We start from the raw sequence: 19,498 nt of genomic DNA, 5'->3' as shown, positions 1-19,498 counted from the left end.
ATACCTTGGACTAACCTTTGGTCTACAAGTTACATGATTGCCGCTCCTGTGTTCTGCTTTATTCGTAACTGTCACTGTATGTCATGTTGTTACTTGTGGGTGGAGCACCAAGGCAAATTCCTTGTATGTGAATACTTGCCCAATAAACGTACTTACTTTAGTGGACCAGTTTTGGACTCTGTACATTAATGTTTGTTACTTGAATGCATAAGAGACAAGTTCACCAATCTAAATGCAAACCCTGCTGCCTTTCACTGTGGAGTCGGCCGGTGTTAACGTTATTAATTTTCTTCCAAAGGTCTTTGTCCGTTGGCGATTGGGAGTGATGGTGGAGGTTCTGTGAGAATTCCGGCTTCGTTTTGCGGAATGGTTGGCCTAAAAGGTATTATTGTTGTGATAGGAATGTAAGATTAGGGTGACACAGCAGTAGAGTTGCTGCCTTCCAGCGTCAGAGACCCGGCTACAATCCTGGCTACGGATGCTGTCGGTACAGAGTTTGTATGTTCTCCCTGTGTACGCGTGCATTTCCTCCGGGTGCTCCAGTTACCTCCCACACTCCAGAGACGTAGAGGTTTGTAGGTTGTAGAAATTGCATTGTTCTGTTGAGGGTACACACAACAGTTAAACACTCTTGACTCGAGGGTGGCAAACAAACGAAAGCTTTGTATGTATCTCTGTATACATGATGGGAGGACCAACATCCTGGCGGGCAGGTTCGCTAATGGGTTTAAACTAGATTGGCATGGGGGTGGGATCTCATACAGGACAGAGGCAGGTGAGAGGTTAGAGGTTGGTATGGAGAGTGGTGTGGGAAAGGTTAGTGGACAGAATAGACAGGAGAAAGGCGGAGAGCAAGGAAGGATAGTTTAAGATGCACATATTTTAATGCAAGAGGCCTAACGGGTAAGGCAGATGAGCTTAGTGCATGGATAGGTACGAGCGACTGGGACGTTGTAGCCATGACTAAAACCTGGTTAAGGGAGGGGCAGGACTGGCAGCTCAATGTTCTGTGGAACAGGAGCTTCAGGTTAGACAGGGGCGAGGGAAGAAGAGGAGGGGGGTTGCATTGTTGGTTAAGGTGGATGTCACGGCTGTGTTCAGAGGTGACATTACGGACCGTTCGTCTAGTGAGGCTAAATGGGTGGAGCTGAGGAACAAGACAGGGATGATCACCTTGTTGGGGGTGTACTACAGATCCCCGAATAGTCAACGGGAATTAGAAGAACAAATGTGCCAGGAGATTGCAGACAAGGTTGTTGTAGTAGGGGATTTTAACTTTCCCAATATTGACTGGGAAAATCATAGCGTGAAGGGTTTAGATGGGGTGCAATTCCTCAAAAGTGTTCAGGAGAGTTTTCTCCAGCAGTATGTAGAGGCCCCCACATGTGAGAGGGCAACACTGGATCTAGTATTGGGAAATTGGGAAGGGCAAGTTAATGAAGTGTGTGTAGAGGAGCCTTTTGGGACCAGTGACCACAGTTCGATTAGGTTTAAGATAGTTATGGATTGGGACGGAGAGGGTCCACGTGTTAAAATGCTCTACTGGGGTAAGGCCAACTTTGAGGGTATGAGAGAAGGTCTCGCTCAAGTTGACTGGAACAGATTATTTGATGGGAAAGGAACATCAGCCGAGTGGGATGTTTTTTAAAGTGTGCTGAAGAAAGCTCAGGATGTGTACGTCCCCGTTAGAGTGAAGGGCAAAGCAGGCAAACGTAAGGAAGCTTGGCTGACGAGGGAAATTGAGACGTTAGTCAAAAACAAGAAGGATGCATGGTACAGGTATAGGCAGCTGGGATCAAGTGCATCCCTGGAGGAGTTTCGGGAACTAAGGAATAAACTAAAAAAGGAAATTAGATGGGCATAAAGGGGCCAGGAGATAGCTCTGGCGGGTAGCATTAAGGACAATCCCAAGAGATTTTATAAATACATAAGGGGGGAAAGGGTAATTAGAGAGAGAGTGGGACCTCTCAGGAGTCAAAGCGGTCACCTCTGTGTGGAGCCATTGGAAATGGGCAAGGTCCTCAATGAATATTTCTCCTCTGTATTTGTTGAGGTGAAAGACAGTAGGACGGAGGAACTTGGGGCAGTCAATGGAAGTGTCTTGAGAACAGTCAGTGTTACCGTCGAAGAGGTGCTGAAGGTACAATCGTGTATGAAGGTAGACAAATCTCCAGGGCCTGATCAAATATATCTGAGGACATTGTGGAAACTTGAGAGGAAATTGCGGAAGCCCTGGTTGAAATTTACGAGTCATCCTTAAATACAGGAGAGGTGCCGGAAGACTGGAGGGTGGCAAATGTTGTGCATCTATTCAAGAAGGGCTGCAGGGAAAATGCTGGGAACTATAGGCCGGTGAGTTTAACATCTGTAGTCGGTAAGTTACTGGAGAGTATTCTGAGGGATAGGATATACAGGCATTTGGATTGGCAAGGGCTGATTAGGGACAGATAGCATGGTTTTGTACATGGGAGATCGTGTCTCACAAATCTGATTGGGTTTTTTTGAAGCCGTGACCAAAAAGGTTGAAGAGGGCAGAGCTGTAGATGTTGTGTACATGGACCTCAGCAAAGTATTCAACAAGGTTCCACATGGTAGGCCTTTTTGGTCACGTCTTCAAAAAAATCAATCAGATTTGTGAAACACGCCCTCCCACGTACAAAACCATGCTGACTGCCCCCGCGTGAAGGAGCTGATGTTCATATCAAATCAAATCATACTGTCGATGAGTACAAGTACAACAGGTAGTGCAAAGAGAAAAATGCCAGAGTGTCGAATATAATGTCAGAGCATTGCAGCATAAGAGTTCCAGGAGAAAAGTTCAATGCCCATGATTAGGTAGGTTGGAAGACCCTGCCTTGTCAAGGAAGCTGAGGTACAATGTACCTGTATTTGAGAAGGAATTTACATTGTTTCTATGCTTGATTGGAATGTATAATTTTAAATCCTTTGCTAGCGAGGATACATACAATGTCAATTCCTTCAAATGAGTATCGGTAGAAATGAAAACTCGGGTAGGGAGATGACGTGTTAAGGGCCTGTCCCACTGTACGAGGTAATTCAAGAGTTCTCCCGAGTTTTCTCTGATTCAAACTCGGAGAATTACGGTAATAGCCGCTCGTAGGTACTCGGGGCTCTTGTGGACATTTTTCAACATGTTGAAAAAACTTCACGAGCTTACCGCGTTTCCCGAGTACCTGCCGTTAGCGTTACGAACCGCTAATAGACGTCCCGAGCTCCGACGTACCCGCTACGTACATTCTACGTACTTACCACGAGTTTGATTTTTTTTTAAACTAGGGAGAGCTCTTGGGTAAACTCGTATAGTGGGACAGGGCCTTCAGTGCTCAGCTGGTCTTGTGTTCCTTGGTTTCTAATATGGGTGAGTTTTCCATGGAACCAAGGAATGGGATGTATTCCTTTAAGTGGCTGTCGGGTGACTTTCATGAGTTCTGAGCCAGGCTATGGGATACAAATGTATCTAATGGAAACAAACTCTATTCAGTAACCATTTAAACTGTAACAGAGTTACGTGGATGAGACTTCAAGAGTACATGGCATCCCATCCTCTGACCACAGCCACAAATGGGGATTGAAACTGGGCTATGAGTGGGTCTAAGCATTGAGTAAAGGGCCCAGTCCCACTGTACGAGGTAATTCAAGAGTTCTCCTGAGTTTTCCCCTGATTCGAACTCGGAGAATGTCCGTAGCGGGTCCGTAGGAGTTTGTGGATGTCTCGTGGCGGCTCGTACGAGTAAAAAGTTACAATTTTTTTCATCACAAGTATTTTTTTACTCGTGGACATCTTTCACAGTGTTGAAAAAACGTCACGAGTTTACCGGATTTCCCGAGTACCTACCGTTACTCGTACGAGCCGCTACGAGACATCCACAAACTCCTACGGACCCGCTACGGACATTCTCCGAGTTCGAATCAGGGGAGAACTCGGAAGAACTCTTGAATTACCTCGTACAGTGGGACAGGCCCTTAAGAAAGAACTGCAGATGCTGCTTTAAAACTAAGGTCGACACAAAATGCTGGAGAAACTTAGCGGGTGAGGCAGCATCTCTGGAGAGAAGGAATGGGAGAACGTTGCATCATCTGCCTAGTTACTCCAGCATTTTGTGTCCACCTGGGTCTAAGCAATGGTCTCCGTCTCACCTGGAAGGACTGTCGGGGTCCTTGGATACAGATGAGGGACAGGTGTTGCATCTCCTGCGGTTGCAGGGGAAAGTACCTGGGGAGGGGGTGGATTGGGTGGGAAGGGACGAGGTAATCAAGGAGTTGTGGAGGAAGCGGCCCTTGAGGAAGGCTAAAAGGGGTGGGGGTGGAAAGATGTGAGGAGTGGTGCTGGTGGGATGAAGGGCCAGTCACATCTTCCCATCCCCACCCCCTTGCCAAAGTGTGATTTTAAACTATCGTTACTGAATTTATGGTTTTAGTGGGCGGCACAGTGGCGTAGCGGGTAGAGCTGGAGTCCCCGGTTCAATCCTGACCTAGGGTGCTGTTTGTGTGGAGTTTGCACGTTCTCCCTGTGAGTGTGATGGGTTTCCTCTCGCATCCCAAAGACGTGCGGGTTTGTGGGTTAATTGGCCGTCTGTAAATTGCCCCTGGTGTGTAGGGAGTGGATGAGAAAGTGGGATAACATAGAACTAGTGTGAACGGGTGAGCGATGGTCGGTGTGGGCCGAAGGGCCTGTTTCCGTGCCATGATCACAATGAATGGCAGTGCTGGCTCGAGGGGCCGAATGGTCTCCTCCTGCACCTATTTTATATGTTTTAATGTTAGTGTTACTCAGTATTCAACAGAGTGGACTATTTCTGCAGCAGAATAAAATGTACTTTCAATGCAAAGTAACAACTTGTGGGGGAAATACCACGTGCTTGTTATCTGATCGTCTACAATGTTTTACTTCAGAAAGAATTGCTTGTCAGAGGTTGGGGATTTATCTGAGATGGGATCTACTGTAGATGGAACATAAAGTACACCTTTCATGCTGTGGCTGATCTGGGTTAGTGTTTAGTTTTGCTGCACTCCTGGAGGGGATTGTTCTCATCCAACACTTTCTCTTTACAAAGTTAACCTTGCATTTTTCTTGCTTCCTGCAACGTTTAGAGCTTTTTTTTTTGCTTTGGCCTCACTATCATGTTGACATCCGACATCCGAATTTTCAAATAACAAAATTACATTTTTATGATGTAATAAAAAGAAACCACAGATGCAGGTTTATACCAAAGATAGACACAAAGTGCTGGAGTAACTGAGCAAGTCAGGCAGCATCTCTGGAGAAAATGGATAAGCGACATTTTGGATCGGGAACCTTCTTCAGACTCTGATGAAATAAAAATATTAATGGATTAATTTTTCTTTTCAGGTACTTTTGGTCGAATCAGTTGCTACGGAGCAATTCCTCTTTCCTACTCCAACGTCAGTTTGGGTAAGGTGAAACATTTTAGATTAATCTACAGTTCTCTGCCTTTCCTTTCAGTCCCAGAGGAATGTACGCATGTGTCATACATTTAATAAAATGAGGTATTACCTTTAAAGAACTGAACCGGGCGGCACAGTGGCGCAGCAGTACAGTTGCTGCCTTACAGTTGCCAGAGACCCGGGTTCGATCCTGACTACGGGTGCTGTCTATGGAGTTTGTACGTTCTCCCTGTGACTGTGTGGGTTTTCTCCGGGTGCTCCTGTTTCCTCCCACATTCTAAAACTGGCTTCTATAAAATGCCCCTAGTGTGTAGGGAGTGGATGAGAAAGTCAGATAACATAGAACTATTGTGAATGGGTGATCGATGGTCAGCGTGGGCTGAAGGGCCTGTTTCTATGCTGTATCTTTAAACTAAAGTGTAAGGCTGGATGTTTTTGCCTGTCCAATTATCTGTCCATCTCTGTGTCTATAGATTGATTCTTTAACCAGAATTCCGTCTCAGAGACGAGATGATAAATTGACTTTAAAAACAAAATTGTAACTGAGAGACCAATAGTTAACTGGCAGTGAGGCTGCTGGTGATTTTATTGTCACATGTGCAAACACCCACATGGATGTAATTTTGTTACATACAGTCCAGTAGAGTATTGCCGTACCCAAATAATAATCCTCCATTAGCAAGTGTACAGAAATAGTCTACTGAGCCTGCATGCAAGAGACGCCGTGTCTTGGCACCAATTACAAAGTCCAGTCCGTGAGTTAGTCCCTATGAGCGGTGCCCAGTCGAGGCGAGCCCCAGGCTGCTGCGGGGCCTAGCAAGGGAGGCATTGTCCCTATGCTGTGTCTCTGAACTCTGAATCTCTGAAGAAGATGAGGATAAACAGTTATTGTCTGTTCTGTGGGACAGAGCTGAGATGGGGACTGATTTGTGTTTGCAGGTCCGATCTGTACCTCGGTGAAGGATGCCGCCATAGCCTACACAATCCTCTCTGGCCCAGACCCAAACTACCCCTACGGTGAGTGTTTAATGCTTCTGAAAATCAGCCCAGCTGAGTGAAGTAGGACATTCTGGAATGCCGAAACAAAAACAAATCAGGAGAAAAAAATCTTCAGGACACTAGGAATTGCAGACGCTGATTTACTTTTATTTTTTTTAAAGATGCAAAATGCTGGAGGAACTCAGCGGGTTAGGCAGCATCTGTGGGGGGAATGGACGGATGCCGTTTTGGGTCAGGACACCTCTTCAGACTTTTAGAAGGTGGGAGAGAAAGCTGGAAAAGTTGTGGCCGGGACATAGTCTGATTGGTGATAGGTGGACACAGGTGGGGGTGGGGTTAACATAGACATAAAAACATAGAAAATAGGTGCAGGAGTAGGCCATTCGGCTCTTTGAGCCTGCACCGCCATTCAATATGATCATGGCTGATCATCCAACTCAGTATCCTGTACCTGCCTTCTCTCCATACCCCCTGATCCCTTTAGCCACAAGGGCCACATCTAACTCCCTCTTAAATATGAACTGGCCTCAACTACCTTCTGTGGCAGAGAATTCCAGAGATTCACCACTCTCTGTGTGAAAAATGTTTTTCTCATCTCGGTCCTAAAAGATTTCCCCCTTATCCTTAAACTGTGACCCCTTGTTCTGGACCTCCCCAACATCGGGAACAATCTTCCTGCATCTAGCCTGTCCAACATCTTAAGAATCTTGTAAATTTCTCTAAGATTCCCCCATCAATCTTCTAAATTCTAGCGAGTACAAGCCGAGTCTATCCAGTCTTTCTTCATATGGAAGTCCTGACATCCCAGGAATCAGTCTGGTGAACCTTCTCTGTACTCCCTCTATGGCAAGAATGTCTTTCCTCAGATTAGGAGACCAAAACTGTACACAATACTCCAGGTGTGGTCTCACCAAGACCCTGTACAACTGCAGTAGAACCTCCCTGCTCCTATTCTCAAATCCTTTTGCTATGAATGCTAACATACCATTCGCTTTCTTCACTGCCTGCTGCACCTGCATGCCTACTTTCAATGACTGGTGTACCATGACACCCAGGTCTCGTTGCATCTCCCCTTTTCCTAATCGGCCACCATTCAGATAATAGTCTACTTTCCTGTTTTTGCCACCAAAGTGGATAACCTCACATTTATCCACATTATACTGCATCTGCCATGCATTTGCCCACTCACCCAGCCTATCCAAGTCACCTTGCAGCCTCCTAGCATCCTCCTCACAGCTAACACTGCCCCCCAGCTTCGTGTCATCCGCAAACTTGGAGATGTTGCATTCAATTCCCTCGTCCAAATCATTAATAGATATTGTAAATAGCTGGGGTCCCAGCATTGAGCCTTGCGGTACCCCACTGGTCACTGCCTGCCATTGTGAAAAGGACCCGTTTACTCCTACTCTTTGCTTCCTGTCTACCAGCCAGTTCTCTATCCACATCAATACGGAACCCCCAATACCGTGTGCTTTAAGTTTGTATACTAATATCTTATGTGGGACCTTGTCGAAAGCCTTCTGAAAGTCCAGATATAACACATCCACTGGTTCTCCCTTATCCACTAGTTACATCCTCGAAAAATTCTATAAGATTCGTCAGACATGATTTACCTTTCATAAATCCATGCTGACTTTGTCCAATGATTTCACCACTTTCCAAATGTGCTGCGATCCCATCTTTAATAACTGACTCTAGCAGTTTTCCCCACTACCGATGTTAGACTAACTGGTCTGTAATTCACCCGTTTTCTCTCTCCCTCCCTTTTTAAAAAGTGTGGTTACATTAGCTACCCTCCAATCCACTACTCCAGAATCTAAAGAGTTTTGAAAAATTATCACTAATGCATCCACTATTTCTGGGGCTACTTCCTTAAGTACTCTGGGATGGAGCCTATCATGCCCTGGGGATTTATCGGCCATTAATCCATTCAATTTACCTAATACCACTTCCCGGCTAACCTGGATTTCACTCAGTTCCTCCATCTCATTTGACCCCAGGTCCCCTGCTATTTCCGGCAGATTATTTATGTCTTCCTTAGTGAAGACAGAACCAAAGTAGTTATTCAATTGGTCTGCCATGTCTTTGTTCCCCATGATCGATTCACCTGTTTCTGACTGCAAGGGACCTACATTTGTTTTAACTAATCTTTTTCTCTTCACATATCTAAAAAAACTTTTGCAGTCAGTTTTTATGTTCCCTGCTAGTTTTCTTTCATAATCTATTTTCCCTTTCCTAATTAAGCCCTTTGTCCTCCTCTGCTGGACTGAATTTCTCCCAGTCCTCTGGTAGGCTACTTTTTCTGGCTAATTTGTATGCTTCATCTTTTGTTTTGATACTATCCCTGATTTCCCTTGTTATCCACGGATGCACTACCTTCCCTGATTTATTCTTTAGCCAAACTGGGATGAACAATTGTTGTAGTTCATCCATGCGGTCTTTAAATGCCTTCCATTACATATCCACCGTCAACCCTTTAAGAATGAATTGCCAGTCTATCTTGGCCAATTCACGTCTCATACCATCAAAGTTACCTTTTCAGAACCCTTGTTTTTGAATTAATTATGTCACTCTCCATCCTAATGAAGAACTCAACCATATTATGGTCACTCTTGCCCAAGGGGCCATGCACAACAAGACTGCTAACTAACCCATCCTCATTACTCAAAACCCAGTCTAGAATAGCCTGCTCTCTCGTTGGTTCCTCTACATGTTGGTTTAGAAAACTATCCCGCATACATTCCAAGAAATCCTCTTCCTCAGCACCCCTGCCAATTTGATTCATCCAATCTATATGTAGATTGAAGTCACCCATTATAACTGTTTTACCTTTGTTGCACGCATTTCTAATTTCCTGTTTGATGCCATCCCCAACTCCACTACTAATGTTAGGTGGCCTGTACACAACTCCCACTAGCGTTTTCTGCCCCTTAGTGTTTCGCAGCTCTACCCATATCGATTCCACATCCTCCAAGCTAATGTCCTTCCTTTCTATTGCGTTAATCTCCTCTCTATCCAGCAACGCTACCCCACCTCCTTTTCCTTTCTGTCTATCACTCCTGAATATTGAATATCCCTGGATGTTCAGCTCCCAGCCTTGGTCACCCTGGAGCCATGTCTCCGTGATCCCAACTATATCATAGTCATTAATAGCTATCTGCACATTCAACTCATCCACCTTATTACGAATGCTCCTTGCATTGAGACACAAAGCCTTCATGCTTGTTTTTACAACACCCTTACCCCTTATACAATTAAGTTGAAAAGTGGCCCTTTTTGATTTTTGCCCTGGATTTGTCTGCCTGCCACATTTCACCTTGCTACCTATTGCTTCTACCCTCATTTTACACCCCTCTGTCTCTCCGCTCACACATTTTAGAAACCCTTTCCCTTTAACTCCATCCTCGACTATCCCATTTGACACCCCACCCCCCTTATTCAGTTTAAAACCACCCGTGTAGCAGTGGCAAACCTGCCTGCCAGAATGCTGGTCCCCCACCTGTTAAGATACCATCCGTCCCTTTTGTACAGTTCCCCCTTACTCCAAAACAGATTCCACTGATCTAAGAATCCCAGTTCCTCAGCCACACATTCAGGTCCCGTATCTCCCTGTTCCTGCTCTCGCTAGCACGAGGAACTGGAAGCAAACCGGAGATAACAACCCTGGAGGTCCTGCTTTTCAGCATTTTTCCGAGCTCTCTAAAGTCACGCTGCAGAATATTCTGCGGCAACAGATCATCCGATCATCCCCTTCTTTCCGACATCGTTTGTGCCGACATGCACTACCACTTCCGGCTGTTCACCTTCGCCCTTGAGGATTTTCTGCACTCTGTCTGTGACATCATGGATCCTGGCACCAGGAAGGCAGCACACCATCCTCGAATCCCATCTGTTGCCGCAGAAACCCCTGTCCGTACCTCTCACAATGGAGTCTCCCACTACAATGGCGTTGCCTGACGTTGGACTATTTGGTTTTGGCTCAACAGCTCTATTTGCTTCGCAAGCCAGTCCGCCGCTCAGTGTAATAACGTCTTCTGTCCCGACAGCTTCTAAGTGGGTGAACCTGTTCACAAGAGGTACAACACCCGGGGACGTTGGCATTCCATGCTTCCCTCCCTTTCTCACCGTCACCCACCTTCTCTCTTCCAGTACCTTAGGTGTAACAATCTTACAATAGGACCTGGCGAGGAATGACTCAGTTTCTCGGATGAACCTGAGGTCATCCACTTGCTTCTCCAGTTTCCCAACACGGTCCTTCAGGAATTGTGGTTAAGGATTTGGGTCAGAGCATGTTCGAAGAGCAGGTAGAACAACACAGGGGCAGCAGTGAGAGAGGGCCTCACGGACCTCCCATTGGAGAGAGGAGAATTCCTCAAACATGGCTATACTTTGAGAAGACTTTGCAGGGCAGCAGTCAAATGGAGGCACAAGGAACTGCAGATGCTGGAATCTTGAGCAAAACACAAAGTGCTGGAGGGAATGGACAGGTGACAGTGAGAGAAGGGTCCTGATCCAAAGTGGGTGAAAGTAAGGAGTAGTTGGAAAATCATAATTCCATTTACAATGGGGAAAGTTTTTAAGAGTTTATTATAGATGTTTTCAACATGGAAAGGGATTTAATGATTGGTAAGTTATTTGATTAGTCCTTGATTAATATGGGTGGACCCGAGGGCACGGCCTCAGAATAAAAGGACGTACCTTTTTAGAATGGGAATGAGGGGGAATTTCTTTAGCCTTGAGGGTGGTGCATCTGTGGAATTCATTGCCACAGATGGCTGTGTCGTTGGATGTTATTAAAGGAGAGATTGATAGGTTCTTGATTAGTAAGGGAGCCCAAGGTTACAGGGAGAAGGCAGGAGAATGGAGTTGGGAGGGAAAAATAGATCAGCTATGATTGGTGGAGGAGACTCGAAGGGCCGAATGGCCTAATTCTGCTCCTATATGGTCTTATGATGTCTGGTCAGTAACCATGGGTTTAATCAGCAACTCATCAGTAACCATGGATTTAAATAACTTTAAAGGCGATTCTGTTTTATGTTGAAATCTGAAACGGCACCTTTAAAAAAGTACAGAAACTTAAATCGTGAAGAAGGATTTTGATATGATAATTTGAGTTTTAGAAATTAAAAGGGGGGGGGTTGAAGGAATAGTAATTGCTCATTCAAAGAGCCAGTACTGGGGAAATGGGCCAAACTGTCTCCTGTGTTTATCTATGGTTAATTCTTTCACGTCTTTGTCTGGACACAAAAACGGTTTAACTTTCTGGTGGTTAGTTTTGGACTGGGTCCAATTTATAGACTGGTGTCACATTGATCTTTCAGGCATCCATCAGCCTTCACTGAATCTTGACAATGTTGGAAATCCTGATTTGGAGAACATCAAATTTGGCATCGATTGGAAGTTCTTCACGGTAAAGTACACCCTCTCCTGTTGTGGTGGATTGAAGTTGTGCAGGAATGTTTGCTACATATTGGATATGGTGGTAATCATAGAGTGATACAGTGTGGAAACAGGCCCATCGGCCCAACACTAGTCCCACCTGCCCGCGTTTGGTCCATATCCCTCCAAACCTGTCCAATCCATGTACCTGTCTAACTGATTCTTAAACGTTGGGATAGTCCCTGCCTCAACTACCTCCTTTAGTTTAGAGCAGGGGTCGGCAACCTTGTTCTGCATAGAGGCCAGGACGCATGTCTGTGAGCGGATGGCGGGCCACATCTATCACGTGTACACATGGATCCCGCCCCGGATGACAGGCATCAATCACGTGTTCACATAGATCCCGCCCCTTCGAGGACGCCACCTGGAGCACTGGCCCCTAGTTACGGGCGCTCACCAACATGGCATACATACGGACCATTGCCTTGGCTCTGTCCTGAAGGAGGTGGCTCAAACACTCCCACTCACTCGTCCCCGGCCTATTGACAACCCCGATCCCGACAGTGAAGCCCAGACACGGAAGGTGCGCGGGCAGCCGTGCCGGCGGCTTTGCGCAGGATGCGGTACAGCCAGAGCTCGGTGGCTCCGCCATTGCGGCCACCAGCACAGGCCTCCTTGCGTCACCATGCCTCGGCGCCACGGCCTTGGGCCCGGGTGGTACCGGAGATGACGGAAGTCTGCGGGCCGGATAATTTGGTTCTTGATTAGTCCTCATGTTGGCTACTTTTCCGAGGCAGCGTGAAGTGGATGTATGGAACAGAGCTGCCACAGGAGGTAGTTGAGGCAGGTACTATAACATTTAAAAGACACATGGACAGGTACATGGATAGGAACGGTTTAAAGGGATATGGGGAATATGCGGGCAGGTGGGACATCTTGGTCGGCATGGATGAGTTGGGCTAAGGTCCTGTTTCCGTGCCGTATGACGCTGTGACTTTTGGAAATCAGTTGGGCCATTCTCTGTTTAAGAAGGAACTGCAGATGCTGGAAAATCTAAGGTAGACAAAAGTGCTGGAGAAACTCAGCAGGTGAGGCAGCATCTATGGAGCGAAGGAAATAGCCAACGTTTCGAGCCGAAACCCTTCTTCAGACCATTCTCTGGCTGAGGTTACTACCTGCCCAGCTCGTGTTACCACTGCTTGCTCCGTCTCTGAGCCAGCACTGTCCTCCCCCCATTTTGCAATGATTACTGTTTGTTATGTTCTATGTCCTGAATTCCACCCTGTCCTGACATGGGCCTTTTCTCTTGAATTTTAACAGGACTGTGATCCTGAGGTCTTGGAGGTTTGCCAGAAAGGTATGATGATCTTCAAAACTTGCCTTCTAAATTTATTACCGTCTAGAATGGGACTGAATCGCCATCTAGAATGGGATTGAAATTGGGCAGGAGAGTTCCCACCTATCAACAGGATAAACCAGGGGAACATGATTGTGGAATAGGACAGCTGGTCTCACTGCATCTGTGTGGGGGGGAGTGGAGGGCTACACGGTGGCTCAGGTAGAGTTGCTGTCTCTCAGCGCCAGAGACCCGGGTTCAATCCTGACTACGGGTGCTGTCTGTATGGAGTTTGTACATTCTCCCTGTGACCGCATGGGTTTTCTCCGGGTGCTCCGGTTTCCTCCTGCGCTCCAAACACATGTAGGTTGATTGGCCCTCTGTAAATTGTCCCCGGAGTGTAGAATAGTGCTAGTCGACATGGGCTCAATGGCTCAATCTTGTCATCTGAAATAAATAATTTCTACGCAGTATCTCAAGTCTAAAGTGAAAATCATGCCCTATGGGTGGCGCAGTGGGTAGAGCTGCTGCCTCACAGTGAACGAGACCAGGTTCGCTACCGACCTCAGGTGGTGTCTGTGTAGAGTTGGTACCTTCTCCCTGTGACTGCATGGGTTTCTTCCGAGTGCCCCGGTTTCCTCCCACATCACAAAGAAGTGCTGGTTTGAAGGTTAATTGGACTCTGTACATTGCCCCTGTCAAAGTTTGTTTCTTAAAAGCAGATAGCAACAAAAACTGTTAAAGGTAAAACCATGGCAATCTTTAATTGATATGTCAGACGGGAGTGGCAAAAGATCTACAATGAGCACAAACGTTGCTCAGTGCTTCTCGGGCTCCCACTCACAGAACAAAGGCGAGTTAGCACAATTATACATTTTTCTTATTAGTAAAACACTCCTACCTAGTCTGAATATGGCATGACTGAAAGATTCTGTAGCCTGTCAGAAGATAGGAAGGATGGGTCTAAATCAAGCTCAACCAATAACAAGTTATTATTTATCTCTGGAGCGTCAGATATTTGTTCAATCTTGGCTTCTTTATGGCCTTGAAGCACGTGTTATTACTGCAGGCTGCCATCTTAATGTCTTTATTGAAAAGACAACATGTCCTCCATATTGCGTTCATTCAATTTACCAAGTCATTCAGACTTGGCACCGAACCATTCTTTTGTTCTACCAGACCATGCTTTTGTAGAAGCACGACTTCATTTTAGATTTGACCATTAGCTCTTTCACCGCTAGTGTGTCAGGAATGGATGAGAAAGGGGGATGACATAAATCGTTGTGTGTGCTTTGACGTCTGTACACATGAATACTGTCAGGACAGGTGGGCTTATGACAGGCAACCCCTTGACGTCAATAAGAGATGCTTGGTTTGACTTTGCCAGGCTTGGCGAAGTGAAGCGACTCAGTATGGAAACGAGTCCTATGTTCCAGTGAGCCCACGCCGCCCACCGATCACCCGTTCACACTAGTTCTATGTTATCCCACTTACTCATCCACTCCCGACACACTGAGGGACAATTTACAGAGGGCAATTACCCTACAAACCTGCTCGTCTTTGGGATGTGGGAGGACGTGGTCACAGGGAGAACGTGCAGACTCTGTACAGACAGTGCCCGAGGTCAGGATCGAACCAGGGTCTCTAGCGCTGTGAGGGACCAGCACTACCTGCTGCGCCACCATGCCGCACATTGTATGTTTGCAAGGAGCCTGAGAAACAGAAGATCCTGTGAACTAATAGCGGGCTGTTCAAGCTAACTTGTCTCTTTTTGGCACAGCGGTGTATCACCTGTCGAGTTTGGGGGGGAAAATGGTGGACGTGACCATCCCAGAGCTGGAGGAGGTACAGACCGCTCACTTCATCAGCATCTTGTCCGAAATACGAGAGGCCCTCACCATGGATTTTAATAATCACTACCACAGCATGGTAAGTGTTGGAATAAGTTTCACGACACATGAGTGACTATCAAACTGTAACTACTTAATTCACAAAAACTCATCCGACAAGGAAAACAGTCAAGCAAGAGAATGCTCTCTCAATTCAAAGCATGCTGTATTTTCATATCATTTTTGATAGCACAAAAGCAAGGTTAGTCACGTACACTAATTTACAGCATTTTCAATCTCTCACTGGCCCAGGGTGTTGTCCCCACTTGCCTCAAGACATCAACCATCGTGCCAGTGCCCAAACAGTCAGCCACAGGGAGCCTCAACGATTTCCGCCCAGTGGCACTCACCCCTGTCATTGCTAAGTGCTTTGAGCGGCTGATCTTGGCTCACCTCAAAGCCAGCCTCCCCCCCACACTGGACCCCCATCAGTTTGCCTACCGGGCCAACAGGTCTACAGAGGACGCCATATCGGCGGCCCTACACTCTGCCCTGACCCACCTGGACAACAACAACTCCTACATCAGGTTGCTGTTCATTGATTTCAGCTCCGCTTTTAACACTGTCATCCCCGCCAGCTTGATCACCAAACTCAGCGGGCTTGGCATCTCCACCTCCCTCTGCAACTGGACACTGGATTTCCTCACCAACAGACCACAGTCTGTTAGGGTCAACAACCTCACCTCCTCCACTATAACACTGAACACTGGCGTGCCACAGGGCTGTGTGCTCAGCCCTCTCCTCTACTCCCTCTTCACCCACGACTGCATCCCTAAGTACGGATCCAACGCCATCATTAAGTTTGCTGACGACACCACGGTGGTAGGACTGATCAGTGACAACGATGAGTCAGCCTACAGAGAGGAGGTCCAGCACCTGACAACCTGGTGTGCCAACAATAACCTCGTCCTCAACTCCAAGAAGACGAAGGAAATTATTGTCGACTTCAGGAAGGTCAGAGGGGGCAGACATACCCCCATCCATATAAACGGGACTGAGGTGGAGCGCGTCTCCAGCTACAAATTCCTCGGGGTACACATCTCGGAGGATTTGTCCTGGTCCCTCAACACCTCCAAGCTGATCAAAAAGGCACAGCAGCGCCTTTACTTCCTGAGGAGGCTCAAGAAAGCCCACCTGTCCCCCCAGATCCTGACCAACTTCTACCGCTGTACCATCGAGAGCATCCTGACCACCTGCTTCACGGTATGGTACAGCAGCTGCACTGTTGCGGACAGGAAGGCACTACAACGGGTTGTGAAAACCGCGCAGCACATCATCGGTGCCCCGCTCCCTGCCATGGATGCCCTCCACCGAAAACGGTGTCTGAAACGGGCTGGGAAGATCATTAAAGACCCCTCCCACCCCAACCATGGACTGTTTGCCCTCCTCCCATCAGGGAGGCGGTACAGGAGCCTCAGGTCTCGTACCAGTAGGATGAGGAACAGCTTCTACAATTATACCGTCGCATTGCTGAACTCGGAGTCCCGCCGATAGATTCCTCCGGTCCCTCCGTCCCCATTGTTTAATTATTCTGTATTTTTGGTTATTCTGTATCCTCTATTTTTTTTAAATTTCTATATTGCACTACTACTACGGACTGACGCAAAACTGCATTTCGTTGTACCCATACTCAGTATTTGTGCAATGACATTAAAGTTGAATTGAATTGAAATTGAATTAACTGTTGTGATCCAGCATTCAGTAACTTTCCACTGAGAAACAGGCTTCTTTATCTGTGTAGGAAGATGAGGGTGTCTGGGTGTAGCCTTGAGTTCATAGCTTCTTTGTATCAAGTAAACTTGTTTTCTGGACTCTAAGGGCCACCTGCACCAGTAATGTTTATCCTGGCTCTCAGAGGGTATATTCACTGGAGTAAAGTTTGATTCCTATAGAGTGAAGTGCAGCACATGTTGAAAGGCAAAATGGAAGAACAGCTCGGTTCTTCCCACATAAGGACTGAGCAGTGGTTAACAATACCGCACCAAGGTGGTTGAAACATTTCCCTTGGTCCTGCTACTGAGTGACTCTGCTTCTGAGTAAAACCCTTTTTATTTGCATTCCATAGATGCCTGTAATTCCCCTCTAGTCTCAAAGGAGGTGCCTCGGTCTGCCAAGGCCTGCTGGATCTTCCGGGTTGCTAACCATTTCAACTGCCCCTCTCATTCGCACACCGACCTTTCTGTCCTAGAAACATAGAAAATATGTGCAGGAGGAGGCCATTCAGCCCTTCGAGCCAGCGCCGCCATTCATTGTGATCATGGCTGATTGTCCCCAATCAATAACCCGTGACTGCCTTCTCCCCATATCCCTTGACTCCACTAGTCCCTAGAGCTCTATCTAACTCTCTCTTAAATCCATCCAGTGACTTGGCCTCCACTGCCCTCTGTGGCAGGGAATTCCACAAATTCACAACTCTCTGGGTGAAAAAGTTTTTTCTCACCTCAGTCTTAAATGGCCTCCCCTTTATTCTAAGACTGTGGCCCCTAGTTCTGGACTCGCCCAACATTGGGAACATTTTTCCTGCATCTAGCTTGTCCAGTCCTTTTATAATTTTATATGTATCTATGAGATCCCCCTCATCCTTCTAAACTCCAGTGAATACAAACCTAGTCTTTTCAATCTTTCCTCATATGACAGTCCCGCCATCCTGGGGATTAACCTCGTGAACATACGCTGCACTGCCTCAATCACAAGGATGTCCATCCTCAAATTAGGAGACCAAAACTGTACACAATACTCCAGATGTGGTCTCACCAGAGCCCTATACAGCTGCAGAAGAACCTCTTTACTCCTATACTGAAATCCTCTTGTTATGAAGGATGTCCTGGGCCTCCTCCATTGCCATAGTTGGGCCACAAACAAACTGGAGGAACAGCACCTTGTATTCCACCTGCGCAGCTTGCAACCAAACGCTATGAACATTGAATTCTCCAATTTTAAATCATCTCTAACAACCCTTTCCTCTGGCTTCACAATTTGGGTCTTTCTCACACCTTCTGTTTTAATCTCTGGCCTTTCTTCCAACCATCTGCCTATCGTCCCCCCAATCCCGTGTCCACCGATGACTTGTCTTGCCCCTCCTCTCTCCCAGCTTTCAGCCCCCACCACCCGACGATCAGTCTGAAATAGCGTCCCGACCTGAAACGTCACCTGTCCACGTTCCCCAGAGATGCTGCCTGACCCACTGAGTTACTCCAGCTCTCTCTTTGTGTCCCTTTCCTTGATAAGCTGTCTGCAACATGCAGCCTACAAATTGTAATCACACAGAATGTACACACAAGGAACTGCAGATGCTGGTTTACAAAAATAAAACACACAAAGTGCTAGTGTAACTCTGAATCGGCAGCGTCTGTGGAGATGGACACAAACTGCTGGAGTATCTCAGCAAGTCAGGCTGCATCTGTGGAGAGAAGGAATGGCTGACGTTTCATGTCAAGACCCTTCTTCATTCTGTGGAGAATGTGGATGGGTGATGTTTCGGGTCGGGACCCTTCAAAACGCAAGTCACATCCGCTGATATGTATCAAGTACTTGTCTTTATAAATCCGTGCTGAATGTTGACAAGATTCCTTGTTTCTGTCTCTGAGGAGAACATTTTGATTGAGTTTGGTTACTACATTTGTCATGCGTAGAGTGATAGAGAGATGAGTGCAATCCAGTCAGATCACACCGTACATAAGCACAATAGATCCTCTTCTGGGACATGACACAAGAGTCGCCATGTTCCAGCACCATCTTGCATCTTCCAAGGCTCTGAAAAGTCCAATCTGAACCACACGTCTTTGGGATGTGGGAGGAAACCGGAGCAGCCAGGGGAAACCTATGCAGTCACAGGGAGAACGTGCAAACTCCGCACAGACAGCAGCTGAGGTCAGGATTTAACCTGATTCCATGGCGCTGTGAAGCAGCAACTCAAGCACTGTGCCGCTCCAAAGGAAGGCATCCAACCCTGTACTAGTCCCATACATGGATGTGGCCTTGCTAACCACCGTTTATTTTCCTAGTTCCAAGGCATGTTTTATCAACAACTACACCATCAATATTTTTTCTTGCAGAATCTGGATACTCGCATATCTTTGGCCATGGGATCACATTTCACGAGTTCTGATTTTATTCAGGTAGGCAACATAGAAATTTGGCCCTTCGAGCCAGCACCGCCATTCAAATATGATCATGGCTGATCATCCAAAATCAGTTCCCCGTTCCGGCTTTCTCCCCATAATTCTCGATTCCCTTAGCCCTAAGAGAATCTCCCTAATCTAACTCTCTCTTGAAAACCTCCACTGCCTTCTGTGCCAGAGAATTCCATAGATTCACAACTCTGGGTGAAAAAGTTTTCCTCATCTCAGTCCTAAATGGCCTACCCCTTATTCTTAAACTGTGACCACTGGTTCTGGAGTCCCCAACATCAGGGACATTTTTCCTGCATCTAGCCTGTCCAATCCTTTAAGATTTGTATATGTTTCTA

The 19,498-nt window shown here is 46.7% G+C and overlaps 1 protein-coding gene across 1 annotated transcript in view; it reads left to right on the top strand.

Moving 5' to 3' along the window:
• LOC116980828 (fatty acid amide hydrolase-like) overlaps nucleotides 1-19,498 on the top strand; it is a 63,152-nt gene that overhangs the window by 33,532 nt on the left and 10,122 nt on the right. The window contains exons 10-16 of the mRNA XM_033033434.1: nucleotides 299-382; nucleotides 5,372-5,434; nucleotides 6,367-6,444; nucleotides 11,748-11,836; nucleotides 13,126-13,162; nucleotides 14,922-15,070; nucleotides 19,086-19,148. Coding sequence (XP_032889325.1) covers nucleotides 299-382; nucleotides 5,372-5,434; nucleotides 6,367-6,444; nucleotides 11,748-11,836; nucleotides 13,126-13,162; nucleotides 14,922-15,070; nucleotides 19,086-19,148 — 563 coding nt within the window. The remainder of the gene's footprint in view (nucleotides 1-298; nucleotides 383-5,371; nucleotides 5,435-6,366; nucleotides 6,445-11,747; nucleotides 11,837-13,125; nucleotides 13,163-14,921; nucleotides 15,071-19,085; nucleotides 19,149-19,498) is intronic.

This window comes from Amblyraja radiata, chromosome 14 (assembly GCF_010909765.2).
Source record: "Amblyraja radiata isolate CabotCenter1 chromosome 14, sAmbRad1.1.pri, whole genome shotgun sequence".
NCBI classification, from domain to species: domain Eukaryota; kingdom Metazoa; phylum Chordata; class Chondrichthyes; order Rajiformes; family Rajidae; genus Amblyraja; species Amblyraja radiata.
The sequence above is the reverse complement of the archived record's forward strand: the minus strand, read 5'-3'. Positions and strand labels throughout refer to the sequence as shown.